This window comes from Bos taurus, chromosome 14 (assembly GCF_002263795.3).
Source record: "Bos taurus isolate L1 Dominette 01449 registration number 42190680 breed Hereford chromosome 14, ARS-UCD2.0, whole genome shotgun sequence".
Lineage (NCBI taxonomy): Eukaryota > Metazoa > Chordata > Mammalia > Artiodactyla > Bovidae > Bos > Bos taurus.
The window spans coordinates 15,989,153-16,008,416 of record NC_037341.1 but is presented as its reverse complement, the minus strand read 5'-3'; the positions used below and the strand labels follow the sequence as shown (position 1 = coordinate 16,008,416).

Below are 19,264 nucleotides of genomic sequence, written 5' to 3'. Positions count from 1 at the left end.
GTGTTGGCAGGAGGATTCTTATCCACTGCCACCAAGGAAGGCTGTTTTTAAATATTAAGCAAAGAGATAATTTTACTTACAGTCATAGATTTTGCTCCCATCACTCTCAACTGTATTTCTACTGAAAAGGAATCCTTCTGTGATAAAAGATGTCCCAGGACTTCCTGAGACAGTAACACTCTGGGGTGTATGTGGATGCTTACCCATTTCAGATCACGGCCACTGAACTGGGACGGGCTTCCAGCTTCAGCCACGTCCTGGGCCAGCACTGGCCTTCCTCATGACTTTCTAGTCTTGATGTTGGGCATTGGTCAACAATCTAGATTCAGTCATCCTCATCATGAACGCCCCAGGCATCTGCAGTTCCAGCCACGCTTCAGTGCCTCTAAGGCTAAGAACCCTGTTGGATTTATCTTTGTACAGCAGCGCCTACCACAGGGCCTGGGCCACAAACAAAATCCATGACCTTTTGTTCAATCACCTTCAATCATCCCCAAGTAGTAGAGAAAGAACCAACCGACAAAAGATGTTCAGGCATGATAAAGACAGAGAAAAAAAGAGATGCATTGAAAAAGGGAATGATTTTAAGAAATGGATGAAGACCGAGGCTGGGTGACAGCCAGGGGTGATGCACCATTTAACAGAGAACAAATGCACCATTTAACAGAGAACTCCCCAGCTCCAAGGTGAGTATTAGGGTAAGGCTTAGCCACTGACTTTTGAGATTGTTCTCTTCTCTGATTATGCTCTGCTCTGATTATGGTCTTAACTCTTTTCTGTCTGATATGATAGATTTTTTAAAATACATGTTTTAATTTTTCGCCTGGGAAGGGTCTTTGTTGCTGCACGCAGGCTGTCTCTAGTTGTGACGAGCAGGGGCTATTCTTCATTGCGGTACAAGGGCTTCTCATCATGGTGACTTCTCTTGTGGAGCATGGGCTCTAGGGTGTGGACTCAGTACTTATGATGCATGGGCCTAGCTGCCCTGTGGCGTGTGGGATCTTCCCGGATCAGGGAAGAGCTAGTGTCCCTTGCATTGCAAGGTGGATTCTTAACCACTGGACCACCACGGAAGCCCCTGATACTTTACATTTTTAAATAGAGACAGACAGCTTCCAATGAATTCTTGCGGCTCTTTCTCTGTGTGTGCTCTATCTGCCCATCTATCTGTCTGTGTGTCCTACAGTCACTGAGCCTATGCCAGGCATTATGGAGGTACAGACATAACAATAGTAATGGTTACTGCCTTCAAAAGTTCAGCATCTAACAAAAGAGAATGATATTTTCAAGGAACTCTTATGATCCCTATAACAAATGATTTCATATTATAGAAATAAGGACAAAGGGCCAGTGGAATCCAGAGGAAAGAGTGACTTGATTCCTCCTTACGAAACTAAGAAGTGTTCACATAAAAGGAGGTAGCCGAACTTTCCTAGAAGAAAGATGTGGGTGTTGACAGTAGAGACGGGAGATGTTACCTTCAGTGGAGGCCCTGGAGTGAGATCAGGTTCATGGACAGAAGCGTGTGATGAGTTTAGGAGGAGCTGTCCACTGGACTGGAGAACAGAGTATGGGAAGTCAAATACCGGATTAGTGAGCTGAGCATATAATGTGGAGAGCCCTAAGGGACATCCGTAGAATGTCGATCCAGTTTTTTCTTTTAATTAACATGTTTAGGATATGGTGGGCTTCCCTAGTGGTTCAGTGGTAATGAATTTGCCTGCCAATGCAGGAGATGTGGGTTCTATCCCTGGGTCGGGAAGATCCCCTGGAGAAGGAGATGGCAACCCACTCCAGCATTCTTGTCTGGGAAATCTCAGGGACAAAGGAGCCTGGTGGGCTACAGTCCATAGGATTGCAAAGAGTCGGACACAACTTAGCCACTAAACAGCCATAGCCATACAATATAGCACTTCAGTGTTTACAAATAGAATGTTGTATGTTTTATAACATTTGATCTTCATGACAGCTATCTAAGAGAGGCATAACTTATCCTCTAATTTATAGATGAAGAAACAGGTGCAGAGACTTCCCTGGCAGTCCAGGGGTTACACCTCACCTTCCAGTGCAAGGGGTGTGTGTCTGATCCCTGGCTGGGGAGCTGAGACCCCACCTGCCTCAGGGCCCAAAAGCCAAGACAAACAAACAAACTAAACATAGAAGCAATGTTGTAATAAATTCAATAAAGACTTTAAAAATGGTCCACATCAAAAAAAAAAAAAAAAACCAACAACAGGATCTAAAAAGAAAAAGAAACTGAGGTGCAAAAAGCTTAAAGATTTGTTCAAGTTTCCATAATTAGCAGGTGGCTGAGCTGATAATCAAATCCAAGACTTTGGATCCCAAAATCTATGTTTCTAAAAAATGAAGCATTTTGTTGAAGCATATTATTGTTCTTTAGCTGCTAAGTTGTGTCCAGTTATGCAGTCCTATGAACTGGAGCCCACCAGGATCCTCTGTCCATGGGATTTTCCAGGCGAGAGTACTGGAGTGGGTTTTCATTTTCTTCACCAGATGATCTTCCTGACGCTTGACATATACACATAAAATACACACACAAATTATAAATATAAGACTTGAAAAATTTCACAAGTGGATAGAGTAAATAGTAATCTCTATTAAGTTAGGGAGGTTTTACATCTTTCCAATATTGCATTTTTACATCTAAGAGCATGGAGTATCCCTTCACTGATCTTATTTTGAAATTTCTGGTATAGAAATCTTGCTCATATTTCTTAGGTTTATTCCCAGGTTTTTACATTTTTTGATGCTCTTATGATATCTTTTATTTATAATTTTACTTAATAGTTTATTATTGGTGTGGTGGTGGTGGTTTACTTGCTAAGTCGTGTCCAACTCTTGCGACCCCAAGAACTGTAACCCTCCAGACTCCTCTGTCCATGGGATTTTCTAGGCAAGAATACTGGAGTGGGTTGCTGTTTCCTTCTCCAGGGGATCTTTCGCATGTAGGAATCGAACCCAGGTCTCCTGCACTGCAGGCAGATTCTTTACCAACTGAGCTACGAGAGAATCTCCTTGTTGTTGATATAGAAATGTATAATAGATTTTTAAAAAATTGACCTTGTTTCTAGATGACCTACTGAACTCACTTACTAATTCAACAAATCAAACTTTATTTATTTATTTTTTGACTGGCTACGTGGTTTGTGGGATCTTAGTTCCCTGACCAGGCCCTCAGCCTTGAAAGCAAGGAGTCCTAACCACTGGACTTCAAGGAAATCCTTCACTTATTAATTCAACTAATCAAACTTTATTGAACTGTTAAGAGAGGGCTTCAAGTACAGTGTTGGATAGAAGGGCTGATAGCAAACATCTTTTTTTTAATTGGAGGATAATTGCCTTAAAAGGTGTGTTGGTTTCTGCCTTACAACAATGTGAATCAGCCATAAGTATACATATGTCCCGGAGAAGGCAATGGCACCCCACTCCAGTCCTCTTGCCTGGAAAATCCCATGGATGGAGGGGCCTGGTGGGCTGCAGTCCATGGGGTCGCTAAGAGTCGGACACGACTGAGCGACTTCACTCTCACTTTTCACTTGCGTGCATTGGAGAAGGAAATAGCAACCCACTCCAGTGTTCTTGCCTGGAGAATCCCAGGGACGGGGGAGCCTGGTGGGCTGCCGTCTATGGGGTCGCACAGAGTTGGACACGACTGAAGTGTCTTAGCAGCAGTAGCAGCAGCATACATATGTCCCCTCCCTGTTGAACCTCCCTCCCTCCCACCCTGCCCCACCCCACCTGTCTAGGTTGTCATGAGCTCCCTGTGTTGTACAGAAACTTCCTACTAGCTGGCTATTTTGTATATGGTAGTGTATGTTTAAGCACTACTGTCTCAATCTTCCCACCCTCTTCCTCCACTGCTGTGTTCACAAGTCTGTTCTCTGTGTCTTGATAGCAAACATCTTTGCATCCTTTTTTAAAAATCTTAGAGAAAGTCTTTTAGTATTTATCATTGATGTGATATTAACTCTAGGATTTAGGTAGATATTCTTTATCATATTAAGGAAGTTCTATGCTCTTCTGCTTTGCAAATGGAGACTAGTTTGCAGGAAGGAGAAAGAATGGATCCAGAAAGGCCAAGTTAGAGTGAGGTCTGTATGAGAGTTGGAGCAGGGTGGCTGCAAGGAGGGAATGTGAGAGAGGGATGCTCTGCGTTCTCTTCCTCCTCAAAGGCTCTTATGTGGTAATTGCTCATCTCATAAAAATTTCAAAAAAGAAAAGAACACTACAAATTGCCAGAGTTCCTTTCTCTGGGTGTCCCAAATGGTGCTGTTTATTATTAGCTGTTTTGTGATAAAGATGTGGTCCAATTCATTTAGAAAAATCTGAATACTCTATCACTCTCTTTGGAAAGTCATGATGAAGGTCAGCATATTAAAGGCTCGGAGAATCCTACAAAGGGAGGATTTAATTTAATTATTTAATTTAATATAGCACCCATCCTTCTGTCTTTGATGTCCATTACACCAATAAAATGAGACTCAAAAGGAATTTTAGAGATTCTCTCTTTACCCTTTATTGAGTTGAATGATACTCATCTATAACAAAATCTTTATATGTCAGTCTGTTGGTTTTCTTAAGGTTATAACTGTATCTTTCTCTTTCCCTGTTCTGTTCAAAACCATTGAGAAATAGACCCATGTAAAAAATTGGGATCAACATATCACCTTTATTGCTGGCAAAGGTAGATTGGAGGAAGCTGAATGGATTGGAGTCCAGATCAATTTTCATATACTTCACTGTGACTCTGGGGGACTCACCCACCCAGCTGCACGCAGGGATAAGAATCTCTGCCTCAGTGACTTGTAATCACTACAGTGACCTGTAGCAGGAGCAGAAAGCAGAATACAAATGTTCTGCAGGAAAGCTGACTCAAAGAGGGGAAGACCACATGGGAATAGTAACCTTTAACATGACCTGAGAGAAACATGCCAACCAGCGGATGTCATAATGTTATCATTGTGCCAAAAGATACTCAGGGAATAGATGTGAAAAAGAAATTTTGGGGAGTAAAGAAAAGATGGAATTCTCAAAAGGGTGGAAACTTGAAGACTGATTTATGTTGGAACATAGGGAGAGAGAGATGCTTGTTCTAAATAAGTCTATTTGGGACGTAGAGATTGATCCTTTTATCTTTAGAACAGAGATCAGGGCTCTGATTAGCCAGCATATAAAGAGGATGAAATAAAAATGAACATTTTCTTAGGGACCCAGGAAAGAGAAAGCTTGGGGCCAGGGGAGTCCAGCAGCCCTAAGTATACTGAGTCAATGACATGACCTGCCAAATTTGTTTCTCTATTTTCCTTGCTCTCCAGCCAACCCGGTCATACACTGATCTTAGCTAGAGAGGAGGAGGAACAGGAGAGGATGGAGGCTAGTGGCCATGGGTTAAAAAGGTTCCTCCTACCCTTGGAAGATGGCCTCAGTAGTGGGTGCTCTTGGTGTGCTGCAGGGTGGGTGAGAGGCATGCGAGGAAAAAGTCTCCATTTTCCTGGAACAGACCTACAACAACACCTCCTACCACTATGCCCTTGAGTTTTTGGCAAGGGTTTCTGAAGGACTGTCAGAGACTGGCTTAACCCAGGATGGTTCTACCCAATGTGACGCCAGATTATTCCAGAGTCACCCTTGGCTCAGAGAAACCACAGGAGGGAGGATTCATTAGCATCCTTGGAGGTGCATTTCCTAGACTCTGGCAAGTGAAATAGCAAGGTTTTCAGTGACAAACTGCTGAGCTGGTGATATCTGAATCTCACTGTGATGGCTGATGGGGCTGGAATATAAAAATGAGGACCTACCAGAGAAACATCCGTTTACCTCAACAAGGTGGGAGATTCTATATTACAGTAGGCAAAAATGGAATGTTTCCCACCAGACTGGGAATCAGTTCTCCATCTACTCAGGCTTCCCAGGTGGCGCTAGTGGTAAAGAACCTGCCTTCCAATGCAGGAGACATGAGACATGGAGTTCGATCCATGGCTCAGGAAGATCCCCTGAAAGAGGGCATGGCAACCCATTCCAGAATTCTTGCCTGGAGAATCCCATGGACAAAGGAGCCTGCTGGGCTATAGTCCATGGGGTTGCAAAGAGTTGGACACAACTGAAGCGACTTGATGCTTTTGAACTGTGGTGTTAGAGAAGACTCTTGAGAGTCCCTTGGACTGCAAGGAGATCCAACCAGTCCATTCCAAAGGAGATCAGCCCTGGGATTTCTTTGGAAGGAATGATGCTAAAGCTGAAACTCCAGTATTTGGCCACCTCATGTGAAGAGTTGACTCATTGGAAAAGACTCTGATGCTGGGAGGGATTGGGAGCAGGAGGAGAAGGGGACGACAGAGGATGAGATGGCTGGATAGCATCACTGACTCGATGGATGTGAGTCTGAGTGAACTCCGGGAGTTGGTGATAGACAGGGAGGCCTGGCGTGCTGCGATTCATGGGGTCGCAAAGAGTCGGACACGACTGAGCGACTGATCTGATCTGAACTGAACTGAACTGTAGCAACTTAGCAGGCAAGAACACACTGCATCTACTCAGTTCATTGCCTGGGACACCTCAGACCCAATAGAGGACTGACCCTTCTCTCAAACTGAAGGACTTGGTTTCATCAAGACTGAGCTAATCCCATGCAGAATTAGAGAGGACAACCAATTCTATGGGCTAATTGTTGGGATGAAGGTTGAGTGGAAGAGGAGTTGAGATTGGACAATAAAATTCACCCAGCCTACCCAAATAAATTCACTAAGTACTCTAAATTTCCTAAATGGTATTGTTCCTGCTGGTTAAAAAATTATCTTTGAACTTCCTTAAAACATACAAACCTTGTCTCTGAGAACACAGCTCATCAGCACTGATAATTTAGCCATAAGAGTTTGAAACCCTGCTGCACTTCAGAATCACCTGGGGAACTTAAAAAACTACTGTGCCTTGGCCCCACTCTGACCAATGAAATCAGGCTGTCTGGGATGGGATCTGGCCACAGTGTGTGAAAGAGTTTTAGAAGGCTCTTCAACAAGAACCCGATGTACAACCAAAGTAGATCATCATTGCTCTGAACAAATAGGATATGATCAGGAGAATAGTAATGGGCAGATCATAGGGAGAGGGGAAGAAACATTTCAGAGTCTTGACAAGGCAGGACGTCATGTGAATTTATATTTTCACAGTCTTCTGTCAAAACCCACATTATAGCTATTTCTGTGTTTGCTGGCTTGCCTTTAATAAATCTATGCATGTCTTAGAAGTAAGATGAGTATACAGAGAGCATTTACCCAAGAAGGTATTTCCAACAGTCAGCTAGAAACTTACTCAAGGCTCTATGATAACCTCAAAATGGTGATGAAGCTTGGTTTTGTTTTGTTTTTTAAGATAGACCTGATTACCTGCAAATCCATTCTTTTGGTAAAGGAATTTTATTAAACATTAATATATTAAATGTAATATATTTTTCAAATATATATTTTAAAATATTTTCAAGAGTTATCATATATAGAAACTCACAAATCAAAAATTTTTTTTTCTACACTGGATGTTATGATTGTGTTTGGAGGGTGAGGTGCAGAGGTGACCTGAGTCCTCTTAGATGGGAAGGAGAGCGGGAGGGGCCTGGACTGGTCACACCCATTGATGCAATTAACTTAGTGTTTGGCCTCTTGGCCTGAGCTTCTTCTATTCTGCACTGAAGGTAGAAAAGACGATTCTAGAAGAGGAATCTGGTGACACGAATGCAAAACCACATAGAGACCATGGTTGTGAGCCATTTCCTAATCCCAGCTCCCCTGAGCTGTGGACATGACCGTAAAGTAGTTATTTGTAGAACTTTTAACAGTGCAGCCTGAGGGTTCAAGGAGGTCACACACACAGCACCCCCATGAGAAAAGCAAAGTGAACTTTATCACCACTTCCTGCAGAAGAGGAGCCTAGAGCTCAAAGTCCCATGGCCGGCCCCAGAGACATAGTCAGAAAGTGACATAGATGAGACCCAAACTCCAGTAGCCCAGCTCCTCTTTCTGTGTGCTGGGCTGGCTGCCTCCCTGCCTGCGTGAGCCCTGGGGTCTACGTGGAGCGACATCACCTTGAACAGATGAGCAGAAGCGTGTAAAACACACACACTGTTTAATGCTCTCGTTGTTTGGACTCAGATATCGGAGCCATGGTAGCTTTCACCCTGAGGAGACCAGGTGGGTACAGACATTTCTGTGTGTCTCTTGACTTATCTTTGGGTGGCCCTGGTGGGAGATTCAATAGACCCTAAGCCAGAGGCCCTCATCCTTTTTTAGAAGTGTATGTGGTGGGGTTCCCATGATGGAAACCTTGGCACACTGGAGGTGGGTGGGTGATGGCAGCTGCCTTGAAGACTTACCAGGCAATTCTTCCTGAGTTACTGGCTGATCCCAATATATTGACTGGAAACCACTGGCATCCTCTTTTTTTAAAATGTAATTTTATTTGTGTTATAAATATATCTCTTAACTTGAAGTATACTTGCTTTACAATGTTGTGTTAGTTTCCGCTCTACAACATGCATCAACTGTATGTATACATATTTCCCCTTCCTCTTGAGTCTCCCTCCCTGAATCCCACCCCCGAGGCCCCTGACAACCTCTTGTTTGTAAAAATAGGTAATAATAGCATCTGTCTCATGCATAGTATATTTCGAGGATCCAAAGAACTAATGTGTATAACCTGGTATTTCATGGAACATGGTGAGTGTCAAAGTACATTTAAAAAATTTTAAACTCAGGGGAATATTGTAGCATGTTTTCTTGTCATCAAGAAAATAATAATAATCTATAGCACGTTTAGGGCTTCCCTGATAGCTCAGTTGGTAAAGAATCCGCCTGCAATGCAGGAGACCCTGGTTCGATTCCTGGATCGGGAAGATCCACTGGAGAAGGGATAGGCTATGCACTTCCTTATTCTCGGGCTTCCCTTGTGGCTAAGCTGCCTGCAATGTGGCTAAGAATCTGCCTGCAATGCTGGAGACCTGGGTTCAATCCCTGGATTGGGATGATCCCTTGGAAAAGGGAAAGGCTACCCACTCCAATATTCTGGCCTGGAGAATTCCATGGACTCTATAGTCCATGGGGTCGCAGAGTTGGACATGACTGAGCACCTTTCACTTCATTTCATGGCACATTTTGCATTGTCTAAGCATTGTGTCCTTTTTAAACATCACCCTGTGGTTAGATAAGAAATATTGTGCTATATGTGAATGAAACGAGCTCATCTGAGTTAAGCATCCAGGCCCAGATTCTGGAGCTAACAGGTGGGGTCAAGCTGGGTCCTGAGCTGGGTTCTGTGTCTCCAATTTACCCTCTGCTGCCTGATTTGCCAGTGACTTGATCTTTCTGGGTTGGTGAGCTGTGTCCTCTCTCTACTGTGGATGTCATGTGGCTGAGGAGGAGAAATCAACTTTCATCAAGAAGCCTTTTCACACTGGGCATCATGCTGGGAGTATCCCTGAGGACTGACTCAGGGTTCCAGGCAAACAACCTTGTATGTTTGTGAAACAAACATCAGCCCCCTTCCAGAGAGCAGAGTGGATTGTCAATTCCTTGGGCATTACTAGAAGGGTTCTGGCTTCCTCTGCACGGGGTCTGAGCTGTGATCTTCTCAAAACTGATTCTTTCCCCAAATCAATTAAAAATCTCTGAGGGTGGTTCCGGATGTTGGCATATTTCAAACCTCCTAGGTGTGTCTAATAGACAGCAGAGTTAAGAGCTCTTGGTTTTAAGGGGTAGGGGTGCCTGTCTCAGGCAGATTCTTTACCACTGAGCCATCAGGAAAGCCCTAAATTGGATATTATAATTAAATGGATTGCATGGATTTTTCAGTTTTCTGATGCATCTAAAAGGTATTCAAGGAATTCTCTGGTGGTCCGGTGGTTAGGGCTCATGACTCTCATTGCCAAGGGTCTGCATTCAATCCCTGGTCAAGCAAATAAAATCCAGCAAGCTGCGTGGTGCAGCCAAAAACCAAAGTGGGGTTGGGGGGTGTTTATACTATACTGTAGTGTGCAAAAGCATTATGTCTTAGAGAATGTATGTACCTTAATTTAAAAATACTTTATTGCTAAAAATAATAGTTTATTGCTGAAAAAAGATGCTGAGCATTCAGTGAGTGGTAATCTTTTTTTTCTGGTGGAGAGTCTTGTCTCGATGTTGATGGCTGCTGACTGCTCTGTCAGGTTGGCGGTTGCTCAAGGTTGGGGAGACTGTGGCAATTTCTTTAATACAAGACAACAGTGAAGTCTGCCACATGGATTGCCTCTTCTAAGAGGCACCTTAGACACCTCTCCCTCCTCCCGTGCCCGCGACAGCAGCCTAAGGCGTGCCCCGATGCCTCAGTTCCCAGCTGCCCCATGGGAGAGTTCAGAATGCTAAGGCCATCTGTGATGAACACTTCTGCTCCCTAAAGGTGTATTCAGTCTCCCTCTGGTAGGTACTCTTATTTATTGGTAGCAACTTCCTGTTACTGAATGGAAATAGCTCAGTCTTCTCAAGTCATCTGAGAGCTCGCTGGCCAGGTTCCCAGGAACATTGCTTCTGCCTCCGTGAAATGATCACAGGCAGTGAGCCCTTGGGGACCACAGTGGCAATTCAGGGTTTGGAAGGCACTGGCCGTGGTACCTCTGCTGGGTAACTCTCCTTTGAAAACAGGAAAGGAAAAACTATTATTGGACATTTTCTTCAAGACTTTCAGGAAAGAGGGATTTCCCTGGTGTAGCTAAGATTCCTGGGAGACGTAAACGGGTATTCTTGTCACAGCTGATGGCAAATCAAAGTGGGAAAAATACTACCTCCCAAAAGGGTATGTTTTAATACTCTCTATATCCTGGACACTGTCCTAGGTATTTTGCTTACTTGCTCCTTTTTATTCTTAGAACAATCCTGTGAAGAATGTACCTTGTTATTTATCTCCATTGTACCCTGGGGGAAACTGGCTCCAAGAATTGCCGTGACTTGTCCAATCCACCCATGTCTGGGTGGTTCTGGAGCCTATTATTTCCATTTTACTGTATTTCAGGGTCTCGAAGGCTTACCGCCCCCACCCCCAGGTCCCTTAGGCCAGTCCCCCCTCATTAAATTTCAATGTTTGCCCTCTCTACAGCACCCTTTACTAGTGGCTCTCAGGTATTTGCTTGCACACATCCAGGAACAGGGAACTCACTCCCACCCAGTGCAGTTCATTCACTGTTCAGACAAGCACCAACAAGGAAGGCTCCTTAATTCCTCATCTGGATCAAAGCAGGATGTAAAAGAATAAATAAGCAAATAAGTGAGTGGAGGGGACATCTGTCTCCTAGTTGCTTCTTCTCATTGGTCTTAACTTTATCATTTCAAATCATGAGAATAACTAATATTTATTGAGCAACTAGTATGTTCCAGGTACTGGGCTAAATGCTTTACGTTTGTTATCTCATTTACACATGAGGACTCAGGAGTATAGAGAGGTTAAGTGACCTGTTCAAGGAGGCAGAGATGGGTTTAGAACCCAGGGAGTCTGGCTGTGGAGGCCCTAAAGTTGGCTACTGCAGTTCACCCCATCGTGAGTCCTAAATATGTCAGCAAAAGGGAAAGCTTCCTTGGTTCCTTCACTGTCCTTGTGTTGCTCCAGGACTGCAGGATGCTCCCTGAAAGGGTCTGAGCTTTGCTGCTCTCTCCTCCCTTCTGTCCCTGTTCCTCATCTTCCCTCTTCTATGGGCCACCCCATCAGGCTGCCCGACGCAAGGCCAGGACTTTTTCTGACTTGCCACCCTTCCATGCAGCTCCAGAGAGGGGTTCTCTCAGGAGGCCAGCGATGCTCCTGATATCAGCCGTAGACAGCAGACTGGGCCCTTTCCTGGGCTGAGAAAAGTGTGAGTGTTAGTCACTTAGTCATGTCTGACTCTTTGTGACCCCATGGACTGTAGCAGCCTGTCAGACTCCTCTCTCCATGGAATTCTTAGGCAAGGATACTTGAGTGGGTAGCCATTCACTTCTCCAGGGGATCTTCCTGACCCAGTGATTGAACCCAAGTCTCCCTCATTGCAGGAAGATTCTTTACTGGCTGAGCCACCAGGGAAGCCCTGAGTTGAGAAGGAGGCCCCCAAATGGATTCCTGCTCTTGGCTAATAATAATGATGATAGTGGCTGACATTTTGGGCATATACCATATGTCAGCTGAGCTGTGTACTTGTGCTGTGACCTCAATAAATTCCAGGGCTGCTCGCCCTTGGAGATGGTCTGAGAGCTTGGCTGTGGAGAGGGTGATTTATTCTGCTCAGGGGAATCAGCAGGCTCAGGCTTCTCAGTGGTTAGAGTCTGGGCTGTGAAATCAAGCAGACCCGGCTCCAGGGGTAGCTCTGATACTTAGGGGCTGTGTGACCTTGGAAACATTATCTACTCTCTCTGAGCCTTGGTTGTTCATCTGTAAGATGGGTAGGAGAGGGTTGCTGTGTTGATTAAATGATATCATTTGTTTTGAGTGCCTGGCATAGGTGAGAAAAGAGAAATGGAGGTAAAAACAGCTAGTGCTATCTTTTAACTATGGTTCTGGGTGGATCTCATGATTTCTGTTCAGGTGGTATTTCATGGTTTCTGCAAAAGCAGACCTATCTGGAGAATGTGTTGGGTCATCCTGACACTTGTGGGTTTTATTTTTTTGGTTGTGCTGCCCAGCTTGTTGGATCTTAGTTCCCCAACCAAGGATTGGACCTGGGCCCCAGTAGTGACAGTGCTGAGTCTTAACCACTGAACCACTGGGAATTCCCTTGACACTTGTCTTTTGATGCCCTTCCAGTGTGGATGAGGAGGATGGTCAGCCCAGAAAAACTCAGTGTGTGTGTGTGTGTGTGTGTGTGTGTGTGTTTATTTTCTCTTAACGTGTCTGAATGAGCCAAAGTTGCTATTATTGTATTTTTTAGTTTTTCTTCTTCTTTTTTTTTCCCCCCAGAAAAGGGATGTTTGGGCTAAAGCTGAAGAAGAAGAAGAATAAAGCAGAGAAGGGGTTAATCCTAGCCAACAAAGGTGCCCAAGGTGAGGCTTTTGGGATTTGGGGAGGGACTACTACCCTGGGGCCTGTGGGTCTCCAGAGTTGACTGACCCCTACTTGGCTGAGAAGGGAGTTCACTCTCCGTGGGAGTGAGGTGGGAACTGTGTCTGGGTCTTCAAACCCTGCCAACCCCAAGTGTGCACCCATGGCGATCCCCACCGGTGCTGGGTCATCTGGTCGCTGAGCCAGGTGGGTGGGTGGACACCTGCTGGGCCATGAAAGGCCCCCACAAGGAGGCAGTGACAGAAGAGCTCAGGCTCCCGGCTCTGTTCTGATTTGCTCTGTGCCCCAGGATAAACCACTCAGCACCTCCAAGTCCCAGCTTCTCCCTTTGATAAGTGTTTGGAGTGTGGGCTCAGCTGACCATGAGGGGCATGGGGAAAGCAAGTGAGATGATGAAAATCAGTGGGAGGGCAGCAGCTGCTCTGGGGGAGGCTTTCCATCCACGGACTCATTTAACCCCTCCATCATCCTGCCAGAAGGCGCAGTCATCCCAGTTTCACAAATGAGGTCACAGAGATGCAGTGAGAGGACTTGAAGTGTGGAAAAGACCAGCTGCAGGATTGCAGGGCTCAGTGAAAAAACCAAAATGCAAAGCCATTGTCAAGAACTCATTAAGAATAGCTGGATGGTGACTGCAGAGCACTAAGCCAAGGACAGCGAAATCCTTCTAATCACAGGGCTCAGCGGGCTGCACAGACCCTTGAAGCCGGCCTTGAGGGGGGGGAGGTGGAGCGGCACAGAGCCAGGAAGCAACGGCATTGGGATACAAATCCAGACTCTCAGATATTCTACACTTAGAATGGGCTACTTCCTTTTCCAAAAGCAGAAAATCCCAAGTTACAAGGTGACCCGTGGTGGTGGAGGCCAGGCCCCAGTCAGGGAGACAGTCAAGTGTATTAAATCAAAGAGGATCAACTGCTTCCAGTGGACAGGTCTAGGGTGATGCCTGGAGACTTTTGCTGGGTGGCCCTGACAACAGCCAGTCCAAAGCCAGCTTTCTGGACCGTTTCTAAACCAAAATGGGTCTGTTTTATTTTCACCCTCCTTGTCTCCTTGGAGGGATCCACCATTTACCCTTCACTGCTGTGTCCTGTAGGTGTCCTGTAGCCTTATCTCTGCCCTCCCCAACCCCAACTCCACTCCTCACTCCCATGTAAAACCCAATCTTACTAAAGAAAAATACGGGAATTCATCATACTGAAGTGCTAATAATAATAATGATTAAGTCATCCTTGGATGGGACAGGAGAGGCATCACATTTTAATTGAAGACAAGGTTTAAAGCTCAAGAGAAGTACTTGCCTATTGGGTGAAATAGAAGGTATCGGGGAGTGGGTAGAAAAGACTCTAGGGTCCTTCTTGATATTCTTGAAATTACAATCCTAAGTAGGACCCTGCAGTAGTCCTGGAGGTACAAGGTTGAAAAACAAATAGTTCCTTTCTTCAAGGACCTTATGAAAAATAATATCTCTGACACATTGAATAAGCCCCTTCTGCTTTTGATTTGACATACATTATTCATGACTCTGAAATGTAGGTTCTTTTGCCCCTGTTTTAGAAGAGGTTCAGAGAGGGTAAGTGCTTGCTCAAGGTTACACAACCAATAGATGGAGAAACTGGCTTCTGAGGCTGGGTTCGTCTTACACCAGAGCCCAGGCTTTCCTACCCCCCGGGTCAGCCTCCAGTGAGGAGCCCTCACTGACTGTGCAGCAGGGAAAGAATAAGCTGGTGGAGATTTAGGGCAGCTGACCACAGGCATTTCAGAGGACCTGGCTCCCATGGCTCATTCTAATTAGAGTCTTCAACCCACAAAGCAAACAGGGCAAAGAGGAATCAGGCCTCTCCTGGAAAGTAAATAGCGTCCATCCTGCTGACCAGGGCCTCACCCTGCAGATTGACAAAACAGAGTCTACGGAACTGAGTACAAGTTGGTCTTTCTTTCTTGGCATGACTGGGGAAGTTAGGGCTTCTCTGGGTGAAACGTTTAGAGATTCTCAAAGTCTGTGGCTCTTACATCTGTGTATTTTGAGACCTAATGGCTATGCCTTAATTTTGTAAAATACCAGTTACCTGGGCTTCCCAGGTGGCTCAGTGGTAAAGAACCTGCCTGCCAATGGAGGAGACATAAGAGACGTGGATCTGATCCCCGGGTCAGAAGAAAACCCTGGAAGAGGAAATGACTACCCTCTCCAGTACTCTTGCCTGCGAAATCCCATGGAGAGAGGAGCCTGGAAGGCTGCAATCCATGGGGTCTCAAAGAGCAGGGACACAACTGAGCTTGTAACATAAGCACGTACCCATTAATTAGTTACCCAATGAGTAGTTGTTGGGTACCTTCCACGATCATCATTCATTTAACAAATATTAATGGCATGTCTTCTAAGTGTTGGGTGTTGTGCCAGATTCTGGGTATACGATGGTGACACTGGATAGGTTAGAGGGAGGACAGTCCTGTGGGGGACTCTTCCGTTTGGCCCTCCAGATCTATTCTCCACCCTTGTTGGTCTGTTCTCTGTCCTAGGAGGCTGACCCCCCTGGAGGCACCACCCAGGTCGCTTTCCCAGTGGTGCACCCCAGCACGAGGTCTGGGAGAGGGAGGTCAGGACGTGTCCCCAACTGGATGATGGTTGACCCCCTTCTAGGGCAGCCCATGGGACCCGACCTCCTCTCTCCTCAGGTCCTAGTAACTATTCTCTCTCCTCATCTGGAGGGTCTCCGAGTGGCATCAGCTTGGCTGCCATGAGCTCCAGATAACTCTACAACCCTTTGTGGTTTTTCTACACCCACACCTTTGTAAAAAGTCCTCAGAACATCCTGTCCTGGTTGGGCCATCTGTTATCCATGGGGGCCCTGATGAGAAAACTGTATTACAAGTGGAGAAAAGTGCTGGAAAGAAAACAGACTGTGTGCCTAAGGGGAGTCTATTGGAGGATTTCTTTTAGTGTGGTTCGAGAGGGGCTCCATCGGCGGGGGAAATATTTAAGTTACAACATCGAGGATGAGTGGGAGCCTGCCAGGGCAGTGAGAGCAACTCAGGTGGAGCAGCCTGTGAAGAAAAACTCCAAGCAGGAGGTGGCTTGTTAGAAGGGATGGGAGTGAGTAACTAGAAAGCAATGAGGGCAGGACCAGAGGAGCAGGTGGGCCAGGAGGAGATGGCAGTCAGGTAAGTAGGGAATTAGAGTCAATGGCACCCAACTCCACTACTCTTGCCTGGAAAATCCCATGGGTGGAGGAGCCTGGTAGGCTGCAGTCCATGGGGTTGCGAAGAGTCGGACACAACTGAGAGACTTCCCTTTCATTTTTCACTTTCACGCATTGGAGAAAGAAATGGCAACCCACTCCAGTGTTCTTGCCTGGAGAATCCCAGGGACATGGGAGCCTGGTGGGCTGCCGTCTGTGGGGTCACACAGAGTCGGACACGACTGAAGCGACTTAGCAGCAGCAGCAGCAGCGGACTTCAGACATATTCTAAGTGCAAATTTCCAAAAGAGGGGTTTTCAAAAGAGAAACATAATCTTTTTTTTTTTTTAAAAGAAGGTTACAGTGGATGCTGCTTGGTTACTTGATTGGTAGGACACAGTATTTCAGTGACTGAATGAATGAGGGAGTGAATGAATGAATGAGGGAGTGAATGAATGAATGAGGGAGTGAATGAATGGATGACTGAGTGAGTGAATGAATGAGTGAGTGAATGAATGTTGGCTATGGATGAAGCTTCAGCTGACTGCCTTCCCACCTCCAGGTCGGTCTCACCCTCCTGCATATAAACCCCTACAGAGAAGGGTCCATGTTTTGCTAATTTCTCCATCTTGCACATCTAACATAGCCTAGATTCTGGCATGTGTAAGGTTCCTAAGAATGTTCACTGGAAACCTGACTCTGTAACAGTTGCTCCTCATTCCTGAGGCCCTGTGGTCAAGACGGGGAGCAATAAAGTTTATCTTCACACTTCATGTCGCACAGTTGGGTACTGGCATTACTCTAGGGTCTCTGCAGGCTGGACTTTTGTTTCCCAAGTGACAGAAGAGTCAGAGCAGATGGGCTCAGTCATCCTTTCTATAACTACTGGACACCTATGAGGTCTGTGTCCATGAGCCCCTGTGGCAGCATGGGCTGCATTATTCTGCCTTCTGACTCGGTTCTGTTTTGTTGGTTCACTAATTCAAATCAGAGAATCAATATATATCAAAGCTGGAAGGGATTTAGAAGCTTACCAGTTTCCCGGAGAGCCCAGGGTTCTAAGAAATGGCTTCAGGGGTTGCTGAAGAGGGTGATGGTGAGGCTGGAAGAAGGTCACTGCCCTACATTCCACCTCATGGCACATAGAACAGCTTGGTGTCAACAGACTTGTGTTGTATATTGAGGTTCTGTACAAAATTACATATATGAAAATAGACCGAGATCTGATCTCTTTGGGGAACATTATTCAAGCTATTGCACCTTGTTACTCAAAACTAGCCCTCGGACAGCAGGAATGACCTCACCAGGGACCTTGCTTTTAGAAATGCAGAGTCTTGGGCCCTACGCTGGACCTACTGAATCAGAATCTGCATTTTAACAGCTTCACAGGTAATTTTTATGCACATGACATTTTGCTAATGAGACGCAGAGGTAATAAGTTAGTTGTCTAAAGTCTAAATGTGGCAAGGTTGTGACTTGAAAGCGCATCTTTAAATTCATAAGCCATAACCCCACAACACTAGCATACAAATCTACCCTTTTTTTGGAAACAGAAGATGCATAGCATGTGTCTGGCCTTTCTGCCACTAAAATGTTAAGGTCCATGAGATCAAGGACTGTCTTCTGGTCTCCTTGTGTGTTTGTGGTGACTGGCATAGCGCTGGACAGAGTCGAGGCTCAGATCGCCACGGTGTGGCGTATTTAATAGACTGTTCTCTTTGCTTCTCTAGATGATCAAGCTGAAGCAGAAACACCACAGGAGGGACCTTCTCACCAGGAAGGCCTGGGAGGAGATTTGATTTCCGACAATACTTCCATCACTCCTGTCCCCTCATCTCCTCCAAAGAGAAGGTACAGTGTTGCACAGGCAAGCAGCCTACTCCTACTGAGCACCTCCCTTGTGCCAGGTACCCTGCAGGCTCTGGGAGAATAACACCAGTCCCTGTGTACAAGGAGCTGAAGGTCGGAGGCAGGAAGCCAGCGTGCTGTGTCCCCTTCACTTTCTCTATGGCAGTGCTGGCCAGGGCCCCGGCTCTACCAGCTTCTAGTTTTCAATCTTCATGTCCCTCATTGTTCAGGAATGACAACAGCAGCAGGAGACAGAATCAGGAGCTGTCCCTCACCTGTTCTGTAAGTCATCGAGACGCTAGATGTCTTAGCTTTGTGTTTGTCCCAAATGAGAAAGTGGTTCTTTTACTACCCAACAAAAAGTCAGAACAAACTGACCTTCTGCACGCAATCTGCTCTCTCAGTTAGCTATCGGTGTGTAACAAATAATCCCAAGGCTTAATGTAAGAATTCATTATTGCTCATGAGTCTACGGGTTAGTTGGTTAGTCTTTACTGGTTCCGGATTGTCACAAGTACATCACTCATGTTTCTCTCATCGTTTCGCAGCTCTGTTGATTTTAGTTTGAGGGTTGGTCCGTTGTGCGCTGGCCTAGGATTTCTTTATCTGGGGCTATGGGGCTTTTCTCACTATAGTATTGCATCCTCTAGCAAGCTAGGCTTTTTCTTTTTTTTTTTTTTTTTGGCGACACAGTTTGTGGGATATTAATTCCCTGACCAGGTACTGAACCCACACCCCCTGCAGGGAAAGTGGGGAGTCCTAACCACTGGACCACCAGGGAATTCCTCCCAAACTTTTTCCAGTGGGGCTAATGCCAGAGTTCTGAAAGAAAGAGTGGAAGTGTACACGAGATCTCTTGAACCTAGGCTTGAAATTGGCAAAAGTCACTTCTGCTGCATTCTGTTGGCCAGTGCAAGTCACAAGTCCAACCCATGTCACAGCAAGAGCAGACTACAGTTTTCAGAGTAAACAGTCTGGTTATGGGGAAGCCAATAATTGGGGCTAGATGCCCTTTGATTTGTGTCCATTTCTTATTTATGATAATTCCTCATGCCATCCTTTCCTTTTCCACTCAGGATTATTACTATCAGTAGAGCAAATTAGTGCTTCCCTGGGTGGCAGGAAGATGCTGAGTTGTTATTACTGGACTGTGACAGGATGCACAGTATATGTGTGTA

The 19,264-nt window shown here is 45.6% G+C and overlaps 1 protein-coding gene across 1 annotated transcript in view; it reads left to right on the top strand.

The window, feature by feature from the left end:
• The window catches only part of FER1L6 (fer-1 like family member 6), a 173,224-nt gene that overhangs the window by 29,461 nt on the left and 124,499 nt on the right, over positions 1–19,264 (top strand). Inside the window, exons 2-3 of the mRNA XM_002692627.6 lie at positions 12,958–13,040; positions 17,969–18,089. Of these exons, the coding sequence (XP_002692673.5) occupies positions 12,958–13,040; positions 17,969–18,089 (204 nt within the window). The remainder of the gene's footprint in view (positions 1–12,957; positions 13,041–17,968; positions 18,090–19,264) is intronic.